The sequence below is a fragment of the Anopheles moucheti genome, chromosome 2 (genome assembly GCF_943734755.1).
Source record: "Anopheles moucheti chromosome 2, idAnoMoucSN_F20_07, whole genome shotgun sequence".
In the NCBI taxonomy this organism is placed as follows: Eukaryota; Metazoa; Arthropoda; class Insecta; order Diptera; family Culicidae; genus Anopheles; species Anopheles moucheti.
Window position 1 is genome coordinate 80,626,047 of NC_069140.1, and position 17,338 is coordinate 80,643,384.

General features: G+C 43.8%; 6 protein-coding genes across 8 annotated transcripts; 4 read left to right on the forward strand and 2 right to left on the reverse strand.

Annotated features, from left to right (window-relative positions):
* Positions 1–1,434: 1,434 nt before the first annotated feature.
* On the forward strand, positions 1,435–2,281 carry LOC128309400 (phospholipase A2-like). The gene is made up of 4 exons (XM_053045774.1): positions 1,435–1,633; positions 1,702–1,858; positions 1,931–2,083; positions 2,157–2,281. Exons 1-4 carry the CDS (start codon positions 1,450–1,452, stop codon positions 2,263–2,265), a joined length of 603 nt encoding a protein of 200 aa, XP_052901734.1. The 5' UTR covers positions 1,435–1,449; the 3' UTR covers positions 2,266–2,281.
* A 10-nt stretch (positions 2,282–2,291) lies between these two features.
* LOC128309401 (aquaporin-11) lies at positions 2,292–4,729 on the reverse strand. 2 transcript variants are annotated; one of them, XM_053045776.1, is made up of 5 exons: positions 4,406–4,729; positions 4,194–4,316; positions 3,072–3,223; positions 2,862–3,000; positions 2,292–2,788 (listed from the first exon to the last, which is right to left on the reverse strand). In XM_053045776.1, exons 1-5 carry the CDS (start codon positions 4,581–4,583, stop codon positions 2,589–2,591), a joined length of 792 nt encoding a protein of 263 aa, XP_052901736.1. In that variant the 5' UTR covers positions 4,584–4,729; the 3' UTR covers positions 2,292–2,588. The 2 variants fall into 2 exon arrangements, with proteins under 2 accessions (XP_052901736.1, XP_052901735.1); XM_053045775.1 differs by having other exon boundaries at positions 2,292–2,806; positions 2,838–3,000.
* Positions 4,730–5,813: 1,084 nt separating this feature from the next.
* LOC128296942 (sulfite oxidase) lies at positions 5,814–8,521 on the forward strand. 2 transcript variants are annotated; one of them, XM_053032477.1, is made up of 5 exons: positions 5,814–5,950; positions 6,070–6,178; positions 6,249–6,469; positions 6,600–7,062; positions 7,127–8,521. In XM_053032477.1, the coding sequence occupies exons 2-5, from the start codon at positions 6,144–6,146 to the stop codon at positions 8,142–8,144; spliced, it is 1,737 nt and encodes a 578-aa protein (XP_052888437.1). In that variant the 5' UTR covers positions 5,814–5,950; positions 6,070–6,143; the 3' UTR covers positions 8,145–8,521. The 2 variants fall into 2 exon arrangements, with proteins under 2 accessions (XP_052888437.1, XP_052888436.1); XM_053032476.1 differs by having other exon boundaries at positions 5,821–6,178.
* A 619-nt stretch (positions 8,522–9,140) lies between these two features.
* Positions 9,141–13,324, reverse strand: LOC128299405 (heat shock 70 kDa protein cognate 5). Its single transcript, XM_053035366.1, has 6 exons — positions 13,158–13,324; positions 12,801–12,838; positions 10,885–12,380; positions 10,599–10,786; positions 10,234–10,374; positions 9,141–10,148 (listed from the first exon to the last, which is right to left on the reverse strand). Exons 1-6 carry the CDS (start codon positions 13,218–13,220, stop codon positions 10,053–10,055), a joined length of 2,022 nt encoding a protein of 673 aa, XP_052891326.1. The 5' UTR covers positions 13,221–13,324; the 3' UTR covers positions 9,141–10,052.
* A 371-nt stretch (positions 13,325–13,695) lies between these two features.
* Positions 13,696–14,799, forward strand: LOC128310491 (ras-related protein Rab-18A-like). The gene is made up of 3 exons (XM_053047141.1): positions 13,696–13,847; positions 14,088–14,520; positions 14,587–14,799. Exons 1-3 carry the CDS (start codon positions 13,780–13,782, stop codon positions 14,770–14,772), a joined length of 687 nt encoding a protein of 228 aa, XP_052903101.1. The 5' UTR covers positions 13,696–13,779; the 3' UTR covers positions 14,773–14,799.
* Positions 14,800–15,462: 663 nt separating this feature from the next.
* On the forward strand, positions 15,463–16,747 carry LOC128310492 (ras-related protein Rab-18-B-like). The gene is made up of 3 exons (XM_053047142.1): positions 15,463–15,682; positions 15,858–16,293; positions 16,359–16,747. The coding sequence occupies exons 1-3, from the start codon at positions 15,612–15,614 to the stop codon at positions 16,458–16,460; spliced, it is 609 nt and encodes a 202-aa protein (XP_052903102.1). The 5' UTR covers positions 15,463–15,611; the 3' UTR covers positions 16,461–16,747.
* The last annotated feature ends 591 nt before the right edge of the window (positions 16,748–17,338 follow it).

Below are 17,338 nucleotides of genomic sequence, written 5' to 3' on the forward strand. Positions count from 1 at the left end.
AGACGAAGGCACTCGACCGTAAGTGGTTTAGAGGACTCCTGCAACATGCCAAGATTGCGAAGCGGTTGTAGCGTCGGATAAGTAAGAGGCAACAAAAGTCTATCCATATTGAAGATTTATCTTGGGTAAAGTTGAGAATTATTAGTGTTGAGTGTTATTGGACGTCTTATTAAGTCATAATTGGCTGAAAGATTATTGTTACAGGCATCACAATGATCATAATCTATCTTAAGGATTATAACTTGATCGTTGAGTGTGAAGAGAAACAGACAAAAACACAATTGTTTCCCCCCAAATTATTAAAGATATCACTAGGCTGATTACCTGATGCTTCAATACTGCACTACTACTCCAACCGATATACTTCATAATCTGAGATTACTAGATTTCCAGTACATTTTATTTATTCGGGCTTTGCTATTGCTTTCACCAATAGCCCTATTGCCCCCCCCCCCCAACCCCCCCCCCCCCCCCCCAAATTCGAGAAGCAATATAGCGTTAGGTAAGCCTCTGAATATGGACGGATGAAAAGAGCCCAGCCAGTCACATTTTGAACTCAATACTTTTATACTTACTCAATGTTACTCAATAGATAACAGGAATTAGAAGGCTTGCTTTTGAGAGTCTTTAGGCTTGTCTAACTTTCTTTTTACCAGTAACTGAACATCTGTAGCACGATGCCAAGTCTTTAAGAACTTTTAAGGCTTATGTTATAGTTCATGTCTAGGATTTTATACGCTTTGGAATTAACTATTTTCCATTAAGTTGTTTAAGTGACTCACTACTTTGTTAAACGTTGTCAATTCAAAGGCATTAATAGTGGAAGGCGCCTCGCATCTATTCACATTCTCCGGTGTTTTATTGCCCTTCGTTGTACAATACACTGTTAACACGGTGTCGTTGAGAGTTACGACGTATTAGTACTCACCAACGCATACTGACCTTCCAAAACTTGTACCATTCAACTTGAACTCCCAAAACTCCTGCCCCAACATGACCTTTCTTGAACTTTGACAAAATTTTTGGTCACAAGAATATGCGCTTTTCCGGGTTTTCTTGTAGAACGCAAAAATGAACGAAGAGTCCCAGTAAAACAGTCACTTGTAATACCCTCAATAGGTCAGCTCTACGGGAGGTTATCGTGCCTAACCTTCCAAAAACTCCCAGGGAGCCCGCCGTTGGTTGACGTTTTTTTCGCAAACAGCAAAAAAAAGCACACAAACGCTTACCGACCGATTGCAGTTCCGTACTGATAGCTAGAATGACTGTTTTCCTGGTGGAAACGGTAGGGTGTCATCATTGGCTGCACAACAATCGCAACTATGCGAACGCTTGGAATGACAATACCTTCCACAGCTCCATGTATATATACACGCGCGACTCCACCATTGCTTTGTGTCTTTTGTACGGTGTTACTTTGTGTACATCCACGCTATTACATCTCCAACCATGAAGCTGTTTGCCATTTCTTTGGTTTGTATGGTTTCGATCGGTGTGCAAACTGTTTGTACGAAGTTGCTGTACAAAAATGTGGAAACGTTTGACTTTGATAACGAGCTGGATAGCCGCAACGATGAGCAGGGAAAGTCAAGATCCAATCGAACTCAGGAACGCATCAATCTTACCGTACCAGGTGAGGGTTGCTGAAGTTGTAAAGAGCTATTCCAGATGTATTTATTCCATTTTTGGGTTTGCACTAAGGCACTAAGTGGTGTGGACCGGGTAATACAGCAAGCGATTACGATGATCTTGGTTCAAACTCAGAAGTGGACAAGTGCTGTCGCGATCATGATCATTGTGATAATATTCCAGCCGGTGAGACTAAATATGGACTGAAAAATAACGATTACTTCACGAGGTACGAGGACGATCATGTTGGTGATCGTTTAGCGCAGAATACTAATAGCCTCTTCTTCCCATTGCCGCACAGGTTGCACTGCAAATGTGATCGTGACTTTCAGAACTGTCTGCGCAGCGTTAACACGACCTTCTCCAACAAGCTCGGCAACTTCTACTTCACCGTCAGAGATCAGTGCTATAAGAAACAGCACCCAATAGTGGACTGTGCAGAGCACACCAACAAGTAAGTTGGGTCACTGTTGTTGTGGCGAACTTCTTGCTCTAAAACACACTGTTTGATTGCTTTTCGTGTTTAGGGTGTTTCTTCGCCGTTGCGTACGGTACGTACTGGACGCATCCCGCAGTGACATGTGGCAGTGGTTTGATCTCCCGTTCTACGATGGCAACGTACTGGATGGATTTTAGACCATACGGGATAACGTAATGGGAAGCATATTTATTTTGTCCGGTATAATTAAACTTCCGACTCGTTACTGTATCACATCGTAAAGCTGTTCGATTCTTCTGACTGGGACGGAAATGCATCCACAACACAATATAGATAGATCTCGCTTTAGTGGGTAGGAAAGGGCACGTAACCGGTTAGGAATAAAGCAATCCACCTTCAAACCACCTGTGCCAGAGTGCCTTCTTCATTCGTTGACTAGATCCTTTAGAGCTAACATCTAGAGTTTCGTGTTTTTTTTGTTTTGTTTCGGAGATATTCTTGAAGAGTTGTCTGAGCTCGTCTACTCGCTCTTGGTCTTCGTGTCCGCCAGGAACATATTGCGGAAGGTGGCCGTTTTGAACAGTGGCACCGAAAGGACGGCACCAACGCACGACCCAATCCAGTACACGATGATGTGCTCGAGCGCCGAATTACCGGCACAGCCCCACTTCAGTGCGGTGGCCAGCACGGGGTTGAAGTATCCGCCCGAGTAGTTGAACGCTGCAAATATAAAGATAGCTGTGCGTTACTTTCGTGACGGTAGCTTGACGATTCTTGTAGGATTTCCCTTTACCGGCAACCACTAGGCTGGTGCCGATGAACGAATCGACAAACGCGCCAAACCGGGCATCCTTTTCCGAGATCACCTTCGACGCCAGCCGGCAGCAGAGCGTGGCGAATCCTTCAATGAACGCACCAAGGTACAGGTTCACCTGGAAGAATGGTAGCGAAGTGGTCTTGCTAGAATTTGAGCTCTTTTAGCCCCAAACACACTTGAACCCACCTGAAGATCAGCTTTGCAGTCTTCAAAGGCACGGCCTTCGTGTGTTTCTGCAAGCTCTAGCCACCAGTACAGCTGCACGTAGCGGAATATGCAGCATCCGCCCATCAGCTGAGCCCATATCTTGAGAGCAGCCTCCTTGAAGCTGACTTCGCCTGGTAAGCAAATCATACAGAAGGATTTTAATATTTTAAAATGAAGTGAGCGATTTTAGCCTAAAAATCAAATGTTTCGATAATTTTGATGTATACGAAAATAAAAAAAAGTAAGTAAAGTAATTTTAAAATACATAAATACAAAAATTAGATTAAAATAAAGTGTTATTATTGGGCTGCGGCCCACCGGTTCAGTCCAAGTGCATCGTTTGTCTTTGATTTTTTACTAACATAAAAGCATTCTAGTATGGCACCATCTCTATTTATTCGTTATTTTATGTTCTTTTTGTTGTAAATTTTATTTTTTTAGAAGTTGAAGGAACTTTTATATTCTTCCGTTCCGTTTTTAAAGTTATTCTTACGTCTTTATGCTTTTTATCTACTCTTTTTCAGCATGATTTTTGTTGTTTCTTTTGATTTTTTGTTGCTTATTTTCATCAATATTAACTTTGTTACATTGCATTAAACATTCTTTTGTGCTTTTTACTAAATTTTCCTGTTTAGTTTGTTCCTTTAATTATGGAATTTTCTTTTCCACTTTCTATATTTCTTGTTATTTGCTTTTTTTTGTTTATTTTTTTGTTTTTTTGATCTCGTCACTTTCTGTTTGCAAACATTGCGGAATTTTGTTTTTGGTTTTGCTCATAGAAAATAGCATTTATTTCCGCTTGGCAATGCTTTGGCGGCACGGTTTAGCAATACGCTTGCAAGCAGCTGATGGTGAAAGCAGTTAAAAATAAATTCCCCAAGTGTATGTTAGTGGTTGGAGTTGTTGTTTTTTTGGTTCTTCTAAGATCAACCGCAGCAATTAAGAAATGTAAAGGATAGGACACCTTTTTTTTGCTTGTCCCCGTACATTCCACGGACGCTTCTAGAGCACGCGAACAACATTAATGCGCCACAAATTTCCACTTCAATCGAAGCGATCGCGATTCGCTCACGTTTTGCTTATGTAACGGATCACACTAACCTTCGACTATCTGTTCCATATAGGTGTAGGGACAGGCCGTTGCCGAGCCCCAGTTGCGGCCCCACCAAATGGTGAGTGTGAACAGGAAGATGGCATACGTTGCGACGCCAAAGTTGTCCGCCACTGTAAAGAGCATGGGGACAAATTTGAGCAATCAGCGGGTTAGAAGAGGAAACACGTCTAGAAAACACGGTCCATTCCCATCCTCGTACCAATGATCAACTCGAAGCAACAGCCGCACAGTTCCGCTGCTGCAATCGCTTCAAATATTAAATCCTTCACCAGCCCATCTTTCGACAGCCGTTCGTTTAGCCTACGCGCGACGATCGCAAAAATGCAGGTCAATGCGATAAAAAATGCACTATATCCTAGCTGTTCGATGGTCGCCATCGTTCGATTGTATTACAGCACGTGTGTATTTTATCACCAGCACCACAATGGAGTAAGATGTTTAATAAGTTGTCGAAAATACTGCCACTATATTGCCACCAGCGACGGCGGCAGAGCGATGTTGCTCGCGATCTAGATCGGTCACCGTGCTTGACTGTCGCGTACGGATGTAAAAATAAACTGCCAGACCAGACAACAAGACACACTTCGGCAAAGGTCTCTCCCCAATTTTTTGGCTATGCTGCTCCACCGGGAGGATCTTCTCCCAAGCATCGCGTGTAAACAGCCGGACCGAGAAGAAGACGCGAGTGTGCGTTGAGCGCATTACGAAGCTTCTAGCCGCGAAGGTGTTTATGTATTATGTTTAATGCACCACTATGATGATGCGTTTTTATGTTTCACGATCATATGTGATCGTAGTTCGTTCGTTTGAGTTGTAGTGAACGTGAGCGAGCACACACCAATCGTTTCTTCGTGCATGTGTTGGTTTGGAATTAGTTTCATGGTCAAACAAAATTATTGCGCTATAGCTCAATTTGCGAAAGCATTGAAGGACGTTCACGTTGCGTACAGCCCAATTTCTCACTATGATTGTAATTTTTACTGTTTTGTTTTATTTTTAATCGTTTATTTATTCAGAGCACACAAAGTTTTGGGAACAAGCACTGAATTAGCCACAACACATTCTGAAATTTCAAATGCAAAACAATCAAACTTTTATATATTTACGAAAGATGCTGTTAAATTACTTATATTGTTGGAAAAATTATGCAAGTGATTATGATTCTTAAAAAAACGCCAATATTTCGTTAGTAATTTTTATAGCTTCATACAGCCTAATATCTTTTATCAAAAACTACAATTTACAACGAACAAAAAATAAGGAAACCACACCACTGGCGGTAAAATTGCGCCAATTGAACTGCTAGACCAAAATATTACGCAAATCGTGCAGTTTCCACACAGCGCGAATGTGCGGCACCGCAGCCCAACCACGGCAGAAAGAGATGGCTATATACAGTTGTTTTGATACACAAACAACGTCGGTTGAGAGCGCTGTCACTTGCGGTGTTGTTTTCGTGCCGATCGCTATCAGTCTGTTCTTCCCAACATTAGGCACAAAAGAGGGACTATTTTATGGCCTATAAGATTAAAGTTTATTAGAATAAGGAGCGAGTTTTTGTGTGGAATTACATATTGGATCGAGAGGAGTTTCGATACCGCAATATGATCATCACTTCATCAAGCGGATTAATGTGTTAATGCGCAAATTTCGACCACCTGGTCCCGTGGCGGCAGTGTGTAGTGTCTGGAAGATTGTACAAGACCACTTTATCTCTTATCAGCCGTGTGCTTCATCGTGCAAGGTGAAAACATAAACGATATTGCTTGGTTGATTTTGTAGTGCGTACTTGACCAAACACCGCAGTACTTACGTACACGCGTACCCCGGAGGACCGGTTCTATTTACGCTTACAATACACAGGTGCCCAAATTGGATGATACAGCAGCTTCGCATAAACCGGTTTTTGACCCAGCAACCGAACCGAATAGTGCAGAATGTTTGCCAGACGAATTCTTTCCCCAACAAACTGGTTAGTGGAAATCTGTTTAACATAAAAAGAACCCCCGAACACGTTCATTACTTTTCTGTTCTTTTTTTAGGAGACATTTACTGCAATTTTACTCTTGTAGAGTGATCTCTGTTGTTGATGGCAATGCAACGAATGACCCAAAAGGGCAAACATGGATGCAGAAAGCATTACTACACCACCGGCAGCATCAATCAGGCGGTAACCGGTCAACCGATAGCATTTCATCGTTATCAGCGACAGCCGTCATCTTGGGTGGATCATTGTTGACATATTTGATAAGCGAAAAGATAAGTACGTCATGCCTGCCAATCTTTACTGTGAGCGTGCTACCACCGCTTTCCCTTTCTTTACGCCTGTTCATTGGGGGTCGCGTGGCACTCAGTTTGGATAATTAAACTTAACAAACTATGTCCTCCTCTAGAGAAGGATACGCCACATGTCTACGCAAAGGAAGATTCCCTCGACGCGATACGCAAAGCACACGATACGGTGCGGAAGGATCTCCCAGAGTACACGATGGATGAGATCGTGAAGCACAACGCACCATCCGCCGGTATTTGGGTTACGTACGGTGTCGGTGTGTACGATATAACGTCCTTCGTCCCGAAACACCCGGGCAGCGATAAGGTGATGCTTGCGGCCGGTGGAGCGATCGATCCGTTTTGGCACATCTTCCAGCAGCACAACACGAAAGAGGTGCTCACGCTATTGGAAACATTCCGCATAGGCAATTTGCGACCGGATGATGTGGTGGGCACGAAAGATCTGCACGATCCATGGTCAGCGGAACCGAAGCGTCATCCCATTTTGAAACCGGCCACACTGAAACCCTTCAATGCGGAACCACCGGCATCGGTTCTAGTGGATAGTTTCGTGACGCCGAAGTAAGTGGCTTTACCACCGGGGTCACCTAATTATCACTCTAGCTAACAATCGCTTTCTTTTTAGTGAATTTTTCTACGTACGAAATCACCTGCCCGTGCCGGAAGTGGACATAAAGGCGTACGAGCTCGAGCTGGAGAATGAAAAGACGGGCAAGAGCAAAACGTTCCGGTTTGCCGATCTGGTCAAATACCCGAAGCACACCGTTACGGCCACGATCATGTGCGGTGGCAATCGGCGCAGTGAAATGATGGATGTTAAACCCATCAAGGGGCTGCCGTGGGGAGCATCGGCTGTGGGGAATGCCGAGTGGACCGGTGCCCGACTGTGTGACGTTTTGCGCGACATGGGTGTGCGGCCGGGCGATGAAGCAGGGCACGTACAGTTCGAAGGGCTCGATACCGATCCAACCAGCACACCGTACGGTGCGTCCATCCCGTTGGCAAAAGCAATGGACCCACGGGGTGATGTGATTTTGGCGTACGAAATGAACGGGCAACCGTTAAACCGCGACCACGGCTATCCGGTGCGCGTCATCGTACCGGGCGTAGTGGGATCGAGGAATGTGAAATGGTTGGGAAAGATCGTTGTGTCCCGTAACGAAAGTGCCTCGCATTGGCAGCAAAACGATTACAAATCGTTCAGTCCCAGCACGGATTGGGATACGGTGGATTTTAAGAGTGCACCGGCTATTCAGAACATGCCCGTTACGTCCGCGATTTGTACGCCAGCAAGTGGAGAAACGGTGACGGTTGAGGATGGGTACGTGACGGTGAAAGGGTACGCATGGTCTGGCGGTGGTTCCGAGATCGTGCGTGTCGATGTTACCGCGGACGGCGGTAAAACGTGGATCGTGGCAAAGCTGGACGAAAGTGAACAGGGTACGAGCCCGGGCCGTCACTGGTCGTGGTCGCTATGGTCGGCAAAGGTACCGATCCGGGCGGGCCAAACAGGACCGATCGAGATCGTGTCGAAAGCGGTCGATAGCAATTACAACACGCAGCCGGAATCGTTTGCCAACATCTGGAACTTGCGGGGTGTGGTTGGCAATGCGTACAGCCGGGTGAAAGTTAGCGCTAAATAACACTGCCAAGCGTTGCTAAAGGGATCTGCTGATAAGAACTGAAAGGGAATGGGAAACCGAAGCAACTGATTGCAGAACAGCCTTGTAAAGGGAGTTTAAAACAAGCAAGGAATCAATTCTCAAACTACGATGACTAAACTATGTGGCCATTATAATAAACTAAGACTAAACTAAGAGGTCATTATATGGCACGAATGGTTTTCTAGAGATTGTAAAAAAAACAATCAAACTCATACATTTATTATGTGGTTTTTTAAATGTATAAACCACTTACCTAGTAAGTGTTGTTAACAGAATGCAGCTCAGCTGCATGGGAAACGCAATGTGTAATGCATGTGAGATTTTGTTTCGTTTACGGTGATAATAAACAATCGAAAAAAATGTATGATTTTGCATTTCTTAATGGGAAATCAGATTTCTTAACTTTTTTTTTCAATTTCATTTCTTTGAAAACATACTTTTAGGACGCAAAAACAGTTATAAAATAGCTAGCGCTGTAGGAGCCATTTTTAATATAAAGAAAATAGGCTACGTAAAATGACAAAACATTTAAAACATTTTTAATTCGAACGAACAGGTTTTGAGTTATGATGTCCTCCAACTTTGATGTGCTGCAGAACAGTAAGCAATAAATTTGTCGAATTGGGCTCAACAGGGCTAGAGACCTGCTATTGTTTAGCAATGGCGATCCAGTTGGTCACTGGAATGACACCGGAAGACCACGCAGACAGACAGAGGCTTGGTAGACCGAAATTGAAAAAAGTGTTGGAGTTGATGCCTCAGTCAGATGGACCGATACAATCGATTAGATTAATCGTGAGCGGTTCAAGGAACTGCATCTCGTTAAGCAGTTGTACTCCATTCTGACGGTTCCAAAGAGCCAAGAGACGGAGGGAAATAATAAAAAGAGTTCCTTTGAACTCTAACAGCAGATAATGTTCGCCTTAAAGATGTTATATTCTCAAACAACAACACTAAGAAAGCATGCGGCAGGGCAACCTTGTGTATCGTTCGTTATCGTTTTATTTTGCAACGAAGAATGAATAAAAAAAAAACACTGGCTAAATTTCCACTTCATTCGTTTCCCTATATTTACCCTACACATTCTGCACTCTGCGATCGAAGAACGGAGAACAGAAAATAGTCGAAAATGTAATACATACTTCCGCAAACATTTCTGTTTCCTGCACTACTCTAAAACGGCACCATTGAACGTGCCCATATCGATTGCAACAGAAAAAAAAAATGTTGTAATGCATTAGCCTGCCGAACGGGGTGGATGATTCTGTTTATATTAGTAATAATAGGAGAAGTTATTCACCATCAACCCTTTTAACGCTTCCAAATAAAATGCTCTACACCCTCCTTCTCTCTATTGCAAAACTATCCCCGTTTGTTTGTTTTGTGCAACTTGCATTAAATGTAAGCCAAATCTATTGACATTGGCGGGATGCAGAGAGGAGCGCTGCTCCAGGATGTGAAAAGGAAGGTGTACGATTAAGACTACAGATAACAACTACGCATTTTACATGCTACACACACCCATCACTCTTGTTGCGAATTGATAGTGTGTGTATAGTAAACGACGACGACCGTTGCCAACCAAACCAAAACGTTGATAAGCTGCTGCAAACAGTTCACTGGGTCTTGAGGAAGATCATGGAACAACGTTCTTCCACCGGGAGACAGCATCGACGAAGCCACGCTTCACAAACGCCAGCTAATGGATGTAAACTAATAGCCTTCCACAGACGGTTTATTCTGTTCAGGTTTATTAGTTGCTGTAACGAATTCTCCCGCTTGTTGTGATGACCACTGCACTACTTATGCGATTTTTTGTGTCTAAAGAATATGGTTGTTGCAAATGTGAGTCTTTCCCTTTGTTACGGTAGGTAGAGTTTTGCTAATTTAGTTTTTGTTCTCCTTCTTTTCGGCTTCCTCTGAACCGCTGCCGCTGCTTCCACTACTGCTACTGCTGCCGCTGCTCTCACGTTCCGACGCCATCTGTTTTATGGATAAAATTTGGCAAAATATTCACAGTTAGATAATGCACATACATTCACCGGATTCAGTACTGTGCGCTATTTACCTTTTTGTATGCCATTTCGAACAGCTTCAACGATGACTGCTGCAGGGCACTGGTCGTTTTGCGAACTTCTTCCGGATCTGCTTCTTCCTTGTTTGCCAAGATTTCCCGCACCTTTGCAATTTCTTCCCGGAGCTTATCGCACTGTGTACAGATAAAACCGAAGTAATCAATTAGTAACGAGCAACGAATTGTGGCACACATAAGAGTAGGAGATATATTGGTAAAATTGGTTTTTGATAAATAAAAACCATATGTCAATATAAAAAAGGGAACCCTTTCCATTGCCTATCATTGGATGTTAAGCTATTTGTACAAAAACACATCCATGTGATACACACTGTAGCGCACTGAGAGCGTCAGCTTACCTCTTCCTTTGGCAGCTGGTCTTTGAATTCTTCCATCTTCGTTTCCGTATCGTGCACGATTCCTTCCGCCTGATTGACAGCTTCGATACGGTCCTTCTTCTGTTTGTCGGCCTGTGCGTACTGTTCCGCGTTCTTGATCATGTTTTCGATTTCGTCCTTGCTCAAGCCACCGGAAGATTGAATGACGACTGCAAGCAAACAAATTCATTCGAATTAGTCAAAACAAATCGATCGATAAAAGATCAACAGAAGGAGAGAGAGAGAGAGTAAAGCGACGCAAACTTACTTTGTTGTTCCTTGCCCGTTCCCTTATCACGTGCCGACACATGCACTATACCGTTCGCATCGATATCGAACACGACCTCAATCTGTGGGACGCCACGCGGTGCCGGAGGGATGCCAACGAGCGTAAACGAACCCAGCATCTTGTTGTCCGAAGCCATCTCACGCTCGCCCTGGTGCACCTTGATCTCGACCTGCGTCTGACCGTCGGCGGCGGTAGAGAAGACCTGCGATTTCTTCGTCGGAATGGTTGTGTTGCGGGTGATAAGACGCGTAAATACTCCACCGAGCGTTTCGATACCGAGTGACAGAGGCGTAACGTCGAGCAGCAGCACATCGGTCACATCACCGGCCAGTACGCCACCCTGTACAGCGGCACCAACGGCAACGGCTTCGTCCGGATTTACTGCGCGCGATGGCTGGCGACCAAACACTTCCTGTACCAATGATTGCACCTTCGGCATACGGGTCATACCACCGACCAGAAGCACCTCGCCAATGTCCGACTTTTTCACTTCCGCATCCGACATCGCCTTCTGGCAGGGAGCAATCGTGCGCTTAATAAGATCACCAACCAACGTTTCCAGCTTCGCACGCGTTAGCTTCAGATTCAAATGTTTCGGTCCGGATGCATCCATCGTCAGGTAGGGTAGATTAATGTCCGTCTGCACCGCGGACGACAGTTCACATTTGGCTTTTTCGGCCGCTTCCTTTAACCGCTGCATTGCCATCGCGTCCTTCTTGATGTCGATGCCCTGATCCTTCTTAAACTCTTGCGCCAGGTAGTTCAGGATGTGATTGTCGAAATCCTCACCACCGAGCAGTGTGTCACCGTTGGTGGACTTTACCTCGAATACACCCTTCTGAATCTCGAGGATGGAAATATCGAACGTACCACCACCGAGATCGTACACGGCAATGATCTTATCCTCACTCTTGTCCATACCGTACGCCAGGGCCGCTGCCGTCGGTTCGTTAATCACGCGCAACACATTCAGCCCGGCAATTTGGCCCGCATCCTTCGTCGCCTGACGCTGGGAATCGTTAAAGTACGCCGGAACGGTAACGACCGCATTCTTGACCGGTGTGTTTAGGTACGCTTCGGCCGTTTCTCTCATCTTCATCAGCACAAACGCACCGATCTGACTGGGTGAGTAAACTTTACCGTCACTTCCCTGCACCCAGGCATCACCGTTCGAAGCTTTCACCACCTTGTACGACAGGTTTGCCAAATCTTTCTTGATTTCCGCATCGTCAAACCGGCGCCCGATCAGACGCTTTGTGGCGTAGAATGTGTTGGCGGAGTTGGTCACTGCCTGACGCTTTGCCGGCATGCCCACCAATCGTTCACCCTCCTTCGTGAATGCAACATGTGACGGTGTGGTACGGGCTCCCTCGGCATTTTCGATGACCTTGGCATTTTTGCCCTCCATCACCGCGACGCAGGAGTTTGTGGTGCCCAGATCGATACCAATGACGGCACCCTTAACCTGGTCGGATCTGGAAACATATCGAAGAAAACAGGAAACACAATTAGGAACTTGATTGCAAACGTTAAGCAGCAGAGTTAAATTATGACAGCAACGGTGTAAACCCAGTTTTCATAACATAAAAAATCCATCATAGTTGCCAGGATGCTACACTCTGGAATATTCTACGCAGTGCATAGCACAATCATAGCAACACGACTCAGAACTACCTCGTTAAGGCCACAGTAATGACGCACTTGCAAACTACCGCATTCCGATAACAACTCACGTGTGTTAACTTTCAATTTCACTCGCTATTCTAAATTTCCATCAATCCCTGCATTGCCATTGGTATGTTATTTCTTTATTCCACTATCGTTATTATTTCACAACCGGTCGTCATGTACACTACATTACAGCCCTATCATGCCGCATATTTCATCATACTTACTTAAAACGGGCCAGCACATTATTAGACAGAGCTTCTCTCTGAAACGAATGGAATGCGTAAAGATTGGGTTAATTACATAAAGTTGAGAAATTATGCTTCACAGAAACAACGCGGTGGTTCAAATTCGTGTAATTCAAGGCTTTTATTAGTCATGTCAAAATGCACACCCATCATTTGCATGCCTATCATTACCATGTTCAGCTGTTACACAAGCCACCCATGCTTCTAACCTCACAATTCGATATCAGCGAAGATTGTTCCGGATCGTAACCGGGGGCACCGGGACAGACAAAACCAAACCGGTGCGGAACCATTCTTCAACGCCGCAAAACGATAAATCCACACAATCCTACTTACATTCGACAGCAGTCCGCGGTTTTCCACCAGCGTACGGGAGAGATATCTGGCTGCCTTCAACATTTTCGAGCGAGCTAGCACACAATGGACACAATGGACCACGCACGGTTCGACTGGAAAAAGTTATGATGCAATTGTTTGGAAAATTTTTCTTCAATCCTCCTCGTGCGCTTGACAGCTGCGGTGTGCTGTCTGTCTGTCAGTTGCTAGAAATGTTTTCTAGAATTTACCTCGAACCCTGTGTGCACTAGGTGGTATTTTGCTTATATCGTGCTTGCGTAAAAATTCATCAAATGCTTGTAAAGTTGAATTTTGTTCATACATATTGCGTTTCCTCTGACTTGCCTTAAACAAATCGTTGTTTGTAAAGAACCAGAAAATTAAAAATACCTCCTTGCACAGTGTATATTAATTTCCCACCTTGCCAGATGAGCACGGGACGCCCCACAGTGCGTAAATACGTTGTCAAATCAAACAAAAATCAACCAAAGTGAAAATTGCGTGAATCAGTTTCGTTCTTAAGTTAGAAGACAAAACACGCAAATATTTTATTCCGCATTCCCCAAAGTTAAGTGGTTTAGAGAATATTGAAACTAGTTAACGACACGTTATAACCTCAACAATGGGCCAGCAGCATCCACGGACAATGAGGATAATGGTAGTAGGCGAAAGTGAAGTAGGAAAAACAAGGTAAGGAAGTAAAAAAAAAACGGATCGCGGACCGCATGGGAAAAGAAAAGGAATTCCGAAGTCAAATCCAGCGCTCCAGAACATTCCGGGCTGTACTTCGGTGCTCCAGAATATTCCGGGCTGCTTGAGAGTGTTCCAATGATCTCGGAAGTTCGTGCCGTGGTTTCTCAGTTGATCATGAGTTATGACGATTAAAAATAACCTAACGTATGTTTCGTTTTCCCTTCATCTTGATTGCAGTCTGATGATGCGTTTCATAGGGGAGGAATTCCGCAACTATAGGGAAACAGTCGATTTTGAGTATGAAAAGAAACCCCTGTACATGAAGGGTGAGCAGATAAATCTTGGGATATTGGATACGGCTTGTATCGAAAAGTTTCGTTCGGTTAGCTCAATGTATTATACGGGCGTACGGGGAGCCATTCTGGTGTATGACGTCACCGACAGGGAGACATTCTACCAGCTAGAATCGTGGATAAGACAGCTGGATTTGCACGGTACGTACAAAAACATGGTCAAAATTATTGTGGCCAATAAGATTGATCAACCGTTACGGGAGGTTAGCAAAGATGACGGGATGCAATTTGCCAATGAGCGCGGTATGATGTACATGGAAACCTCGGCAAAAACGAACGAAGGTGTAAAGGACGCTTTTGAGGCTCTTGTTCGTAAGGTAAGTTCGTTCGCCTATCATGCTATATACATTTTCTGATGCAATACAACTTACGCTTGCCAACAGATTATGGAAACCAACGGATTGTGGACACCAAATGATGAACCGGTTAATATAAACTATAATTATAATTTGGTGAATCAGCCACAGGCGCAACTATTAACAAACAACCAGCCTTCAATGTTCGCCTCCATAATTGGGACTATAGCCTCCTTATTCGAAATTAACCAACGAAATGTAAACTATAATTAAAACTTTTTACTTCACCAATTAAAACATATTCTGCGACACGTCTGCAACAATTTGCTGTGCCTCTTTCCTTTCCGGATTCAATACTAGAGAAAATGCGCAACATCTCTCATCAACGAATAAGAGCACAAATGGTGATTCAGAGATAGAAATTTATAAAAAGCTTCGAGCTTCGATTGAGAGCTAGAAATAAAAGACTCTTTCTTATCTTCCCAACCACTGAGCGTGTCAGTTATTCACATCGCTATTGTATCCGAATGATTCTTTAAAGTTCCAAAACGATTTCCTTACACAAAACAATTAACGATATAAGCTGAATGCCACGTGATCAGTATCGCGCCAATTTATTTGAATTCAACCACACAAATTGGCTGAATTCGCGGGATTGAGCTGCGCCCGCTTCATTATCAGTTTTACAAACCAACAAAACCCTGCTTGAAAGCCTAGAATGGGAAGCTAAAAAAATAGAAGCTTTAGCAATAAAACAGAGCGCAAAATCTAAAACTAATTAAAATAACTTAAACCAACATTGAAGAATATTAAGAATTTTACCCAATACCTGATAACCGTGGGATAACCCACAGTGCGTAAATATGCTGTCAAAAGCATCCGTGAATCATTTGTTATTTTTGTGTGTGTCAGATTCAATCTTAAAAAAGGTAGAAGAAAAAACACGGAACTAATAAAGAGAATTTCTCTATCGCATTTCTCTATTGTTTCGTGAAAACATTCGATTTCACAATCCTATCGAATAGTGTTTGAGATAGCGGAAGGAAGCTGCAAAGCTGGGGTGCTTCGGATAGTATAGAAATCAAGCATATCAGCACGCAAAAACATCAACAATGGATCAGGACCGTATTCTAGCGACGTTCAAGATATTAATAATAGGCGAAAGTGGAGTAGGAAAATCTAGGTAAGAATGTACTGTAGGGTTCCCAAAAGGGGTCGATCTGTAAAATCAGAAGCTTCCAACGCGGTGCAATTGTTTGTGCTACATTTCATCATGACGTCATGTTCATGCGAGCAAAAACATAAAAAAGGGAATGGCGCATTTACGTATGTTTTGTTTACCCTTGATCTTTCCACAGTCTGATGCTTCGATTCACAGAGAACGACTTTGACAGCGATCAAGCGCTTACGATCGGTGTGGACTTTAAAACGAAAATGCTCGATATCGACGGTGTGAAGGTGAAGCTCGCTATATGGGACACGGCCGGGCAGGAACGGTTTCGTACGCTTACGCCAAGCTACTATAGGGATGCCCAGGGAGCGATCCTGGTGTATGACGTCACAAAGAAAGACACATTCCAGAAGCTAGAATCGTGGTTAAACGAGCTGGAAATTTACGGTACGCGCAACAACATGGCCAAAATGATTGTGGGCAACAAGATCGATCAGCCGAACCGGGCGATAAGCAGGGACGAAGGGTTTCGGTTTGCCAAAAAGCACCGCATGATGTTCATCGAAACGTCGGCCAAAACGAGCGAAGGTGTAAAGGATGCATTTGAGGAAGTAGTGCGTAAGGTAAGTCCGTCGCTAATCAAGCTATGTAACCGGGCTGATGTAATACATGTTACGCTTGTCAACAGATTATGGAAACTGACGGGTTGTGGGAACGAAACGATTACGGTGACGGCGGCGTTGATCTACATGGCAATCGAATACCGGCGGCGGGTTCCTGTTCCTGTTAGCTTCCAGCTGAATCGTACGAGCTTACATGCACCAGGCACAAAACGGGATCACCTGCGGACAGAGAGATTTATCGCATGCTTTGCTGCTCATTATCGTGCTCGTCCATCCCGTTGTACCGTTCATCATGATATTCAATCCAACGGTATGGTAAATAAGTTTTTGTTTTAATTTTTTTTTTAAATTCAGTTTTGTGTTTAGTTAAAATTTTTTAACACTATTTTATGCACTGTGTATGTGTGTGTGGTTACATTAAGGTATTCTAGGCGAAAATAAAATAATAGGAAAGTTTAAATGTTGCCTCGGCGCGAAGATTTTGCACTAATGAGAACACAAATATAATACATTATTGATGAAGCCACGTTGCTTCACAAGCGGCGCGTACCATAAACACAATCTCCCCGGGAGCAAAATTTGCCAAAAAAGCTCTCTCGCGACAGCGGTGATGGAAGCGGTCTCGCACAACGGGCTGCGCTTCCACCACAGCTGTTTTCGGAAGTGAATAGAAATGTACATTTTATGCACATTTTCTAGTGCAATTGAAAATTTATTTTCTTTATCATAAGAACACAATTAAAATTGATTACACACTCTTTACTGCACTTTGTAACTCCTCTTCTAAGCGGTTGCTAGAACGCGTAGGAATTCTACCTTCTTGCTCTGGGAGAACATTTAGACGTCCTGGCAGTAACAACATTTTGCTTCACTGTCCTATTTTATGCGCTTTTGATATAGCACAACACTATGCAAATTCTTGCAACACTTCACTTTCAGCTCCGTTGTCATCAAAGAGCAGCACCCATGCCAATAGAATGCTGTTGCGATGAGTTTCTTGTGAACTTTTTGATAAAACAGTATAAATAATCGTTGCTTGTTCCAT

Excerpts from the sequence above, each read along its gene's own strand:
- LOC128310491 (XM_053047141.1), top strand. The coding sequence starts at position 13,780 with ATGGGCCAGCAGCATCCACGGACAATGAGGATAATGGTAGTAGGCGAA. Across the intron at positions 13,848-14,087 it reads AGTGAAGTAGGAAAAACAAG|TCTGATGATGCGTTTCATAG; the intron begins GTAAGGAAGTAA and ends TCTTGATTGCAG. Across the intron at positions 14,521-14,586 it reads TTGAGGCTCTTGTTCGTAAG|ATTATGGAAACCAACGGATT; the intron begins GTAAGTTCGTTC and ends GCTTGCCAACAG.
- LOC128310492 (XM_053047142.1), top strand. The coding sequence starts at position 15,612 with ATGGATCAGGACCGTATTCTAGCGACGTTCAAGATATTAATAATAGGC. Across the intron at positions 15,683-15,857 it reads AGTGGAGTAGGAAAATCTAG|TCTGATGCTTCGATTCACAG; the intron begins GTAAGAATGTAC and ends ATCTTTCCACAG. Across the intron at positions 16,294-16,358 it reads TTGAGGAAGTAGTGCGTAAG|ATTATGGAAACTGACGGGTT; the intron begins GTAAGTCCGTCG and ends GCTTGTCAACAG.
- LOC128309401 (XM_053045775.1), bottom strand. The coding sequence starts at position 4,583 with ATGGCGACCATCGAACAGCTAGGATATAGTGCATTTTTTATCGCATTG. Across the intron at positions 4,317-4,405 it reads TTGCTTCGAGTTGATCATTG|TGGCGGACAACTTTGGCGTC; the intron begins GTACGAGGATGG and ends TGCTCTTTACAG. Across the intron at positions 3,001-3,071 it reads ACTGCAAAGCTGATCTTCAG|GTGAACCTGTACCTTGGTGC; the intron begins GTGGGTTCAAGT and ends CCATTCTTCCAG.
- LOC128309400 (XM_053045774.1), top strand. The coding sequence starts at position 1,450 with ATGAAGCTGTTTGCCATTTCTTTGGTTTGTATGGTTTCGATCGGTGTG. Across the intron at positions 1,634-1,701 it reads CATCAATCTTACCGTACCAG|GCACTAAGTGGTGTGGACCG; the intron begins GTGAGGGTTGCT and ends GTTTGCACTAAG. Across the intron at positions 2,084-2,156 it reads TGTGCAGAGCACACCAACAA|GGTGTTTCTTCGCCGTTGCG; the intron begins GTAAGTTGGGTC and ends TTTCGTGTTTAG.
- LOC128296942 (XM_053032477.1), top strand. The coding sequence starts at position 6,144 with ATGTTTGCCAGACGAATTCTTTCCCCAACAAACTG. Across the intron at positions 6,179-6,248 it reads ATTCTTTCCCCAACAAACTG|GAGACATTTACTGCAATTTT; the intron begins GTTAGTGGAAAT and ends TTCTTTTTTTAG. Across the intron at positions 7,063-7,126 it reads GATAGTTTCGTGACGCCGAA|TGAATTTTTCTACGTACGAA; the intron begins GTAAGTGGCTTT and ends CTTTCTTTTTAG.
- LOC128299405 (XM_053035366.1), bottom strand. The coding sequence starts at position 13,220 with ATGTTGAAGGCAGCCAGATATCTCTCCCGTACGCTGGTGGAAAACCGC. Across the intron at positions 12,381-12,800 it reads AATGTGCTGGCCCGTTTTAA|ATCCGACCAGGTTAAGGGTG; the intron begins GTAAGTATGATG and ends ATATGTTTCCAG. Across the intron at positions 10,375-10,598 it reads ACCAGCTGCCAAAGGAAGAG|TGCGATAAGCTCCGGGAAGA; the intron begins GTAAGCTGACGC and ends ATCTGTACACAG.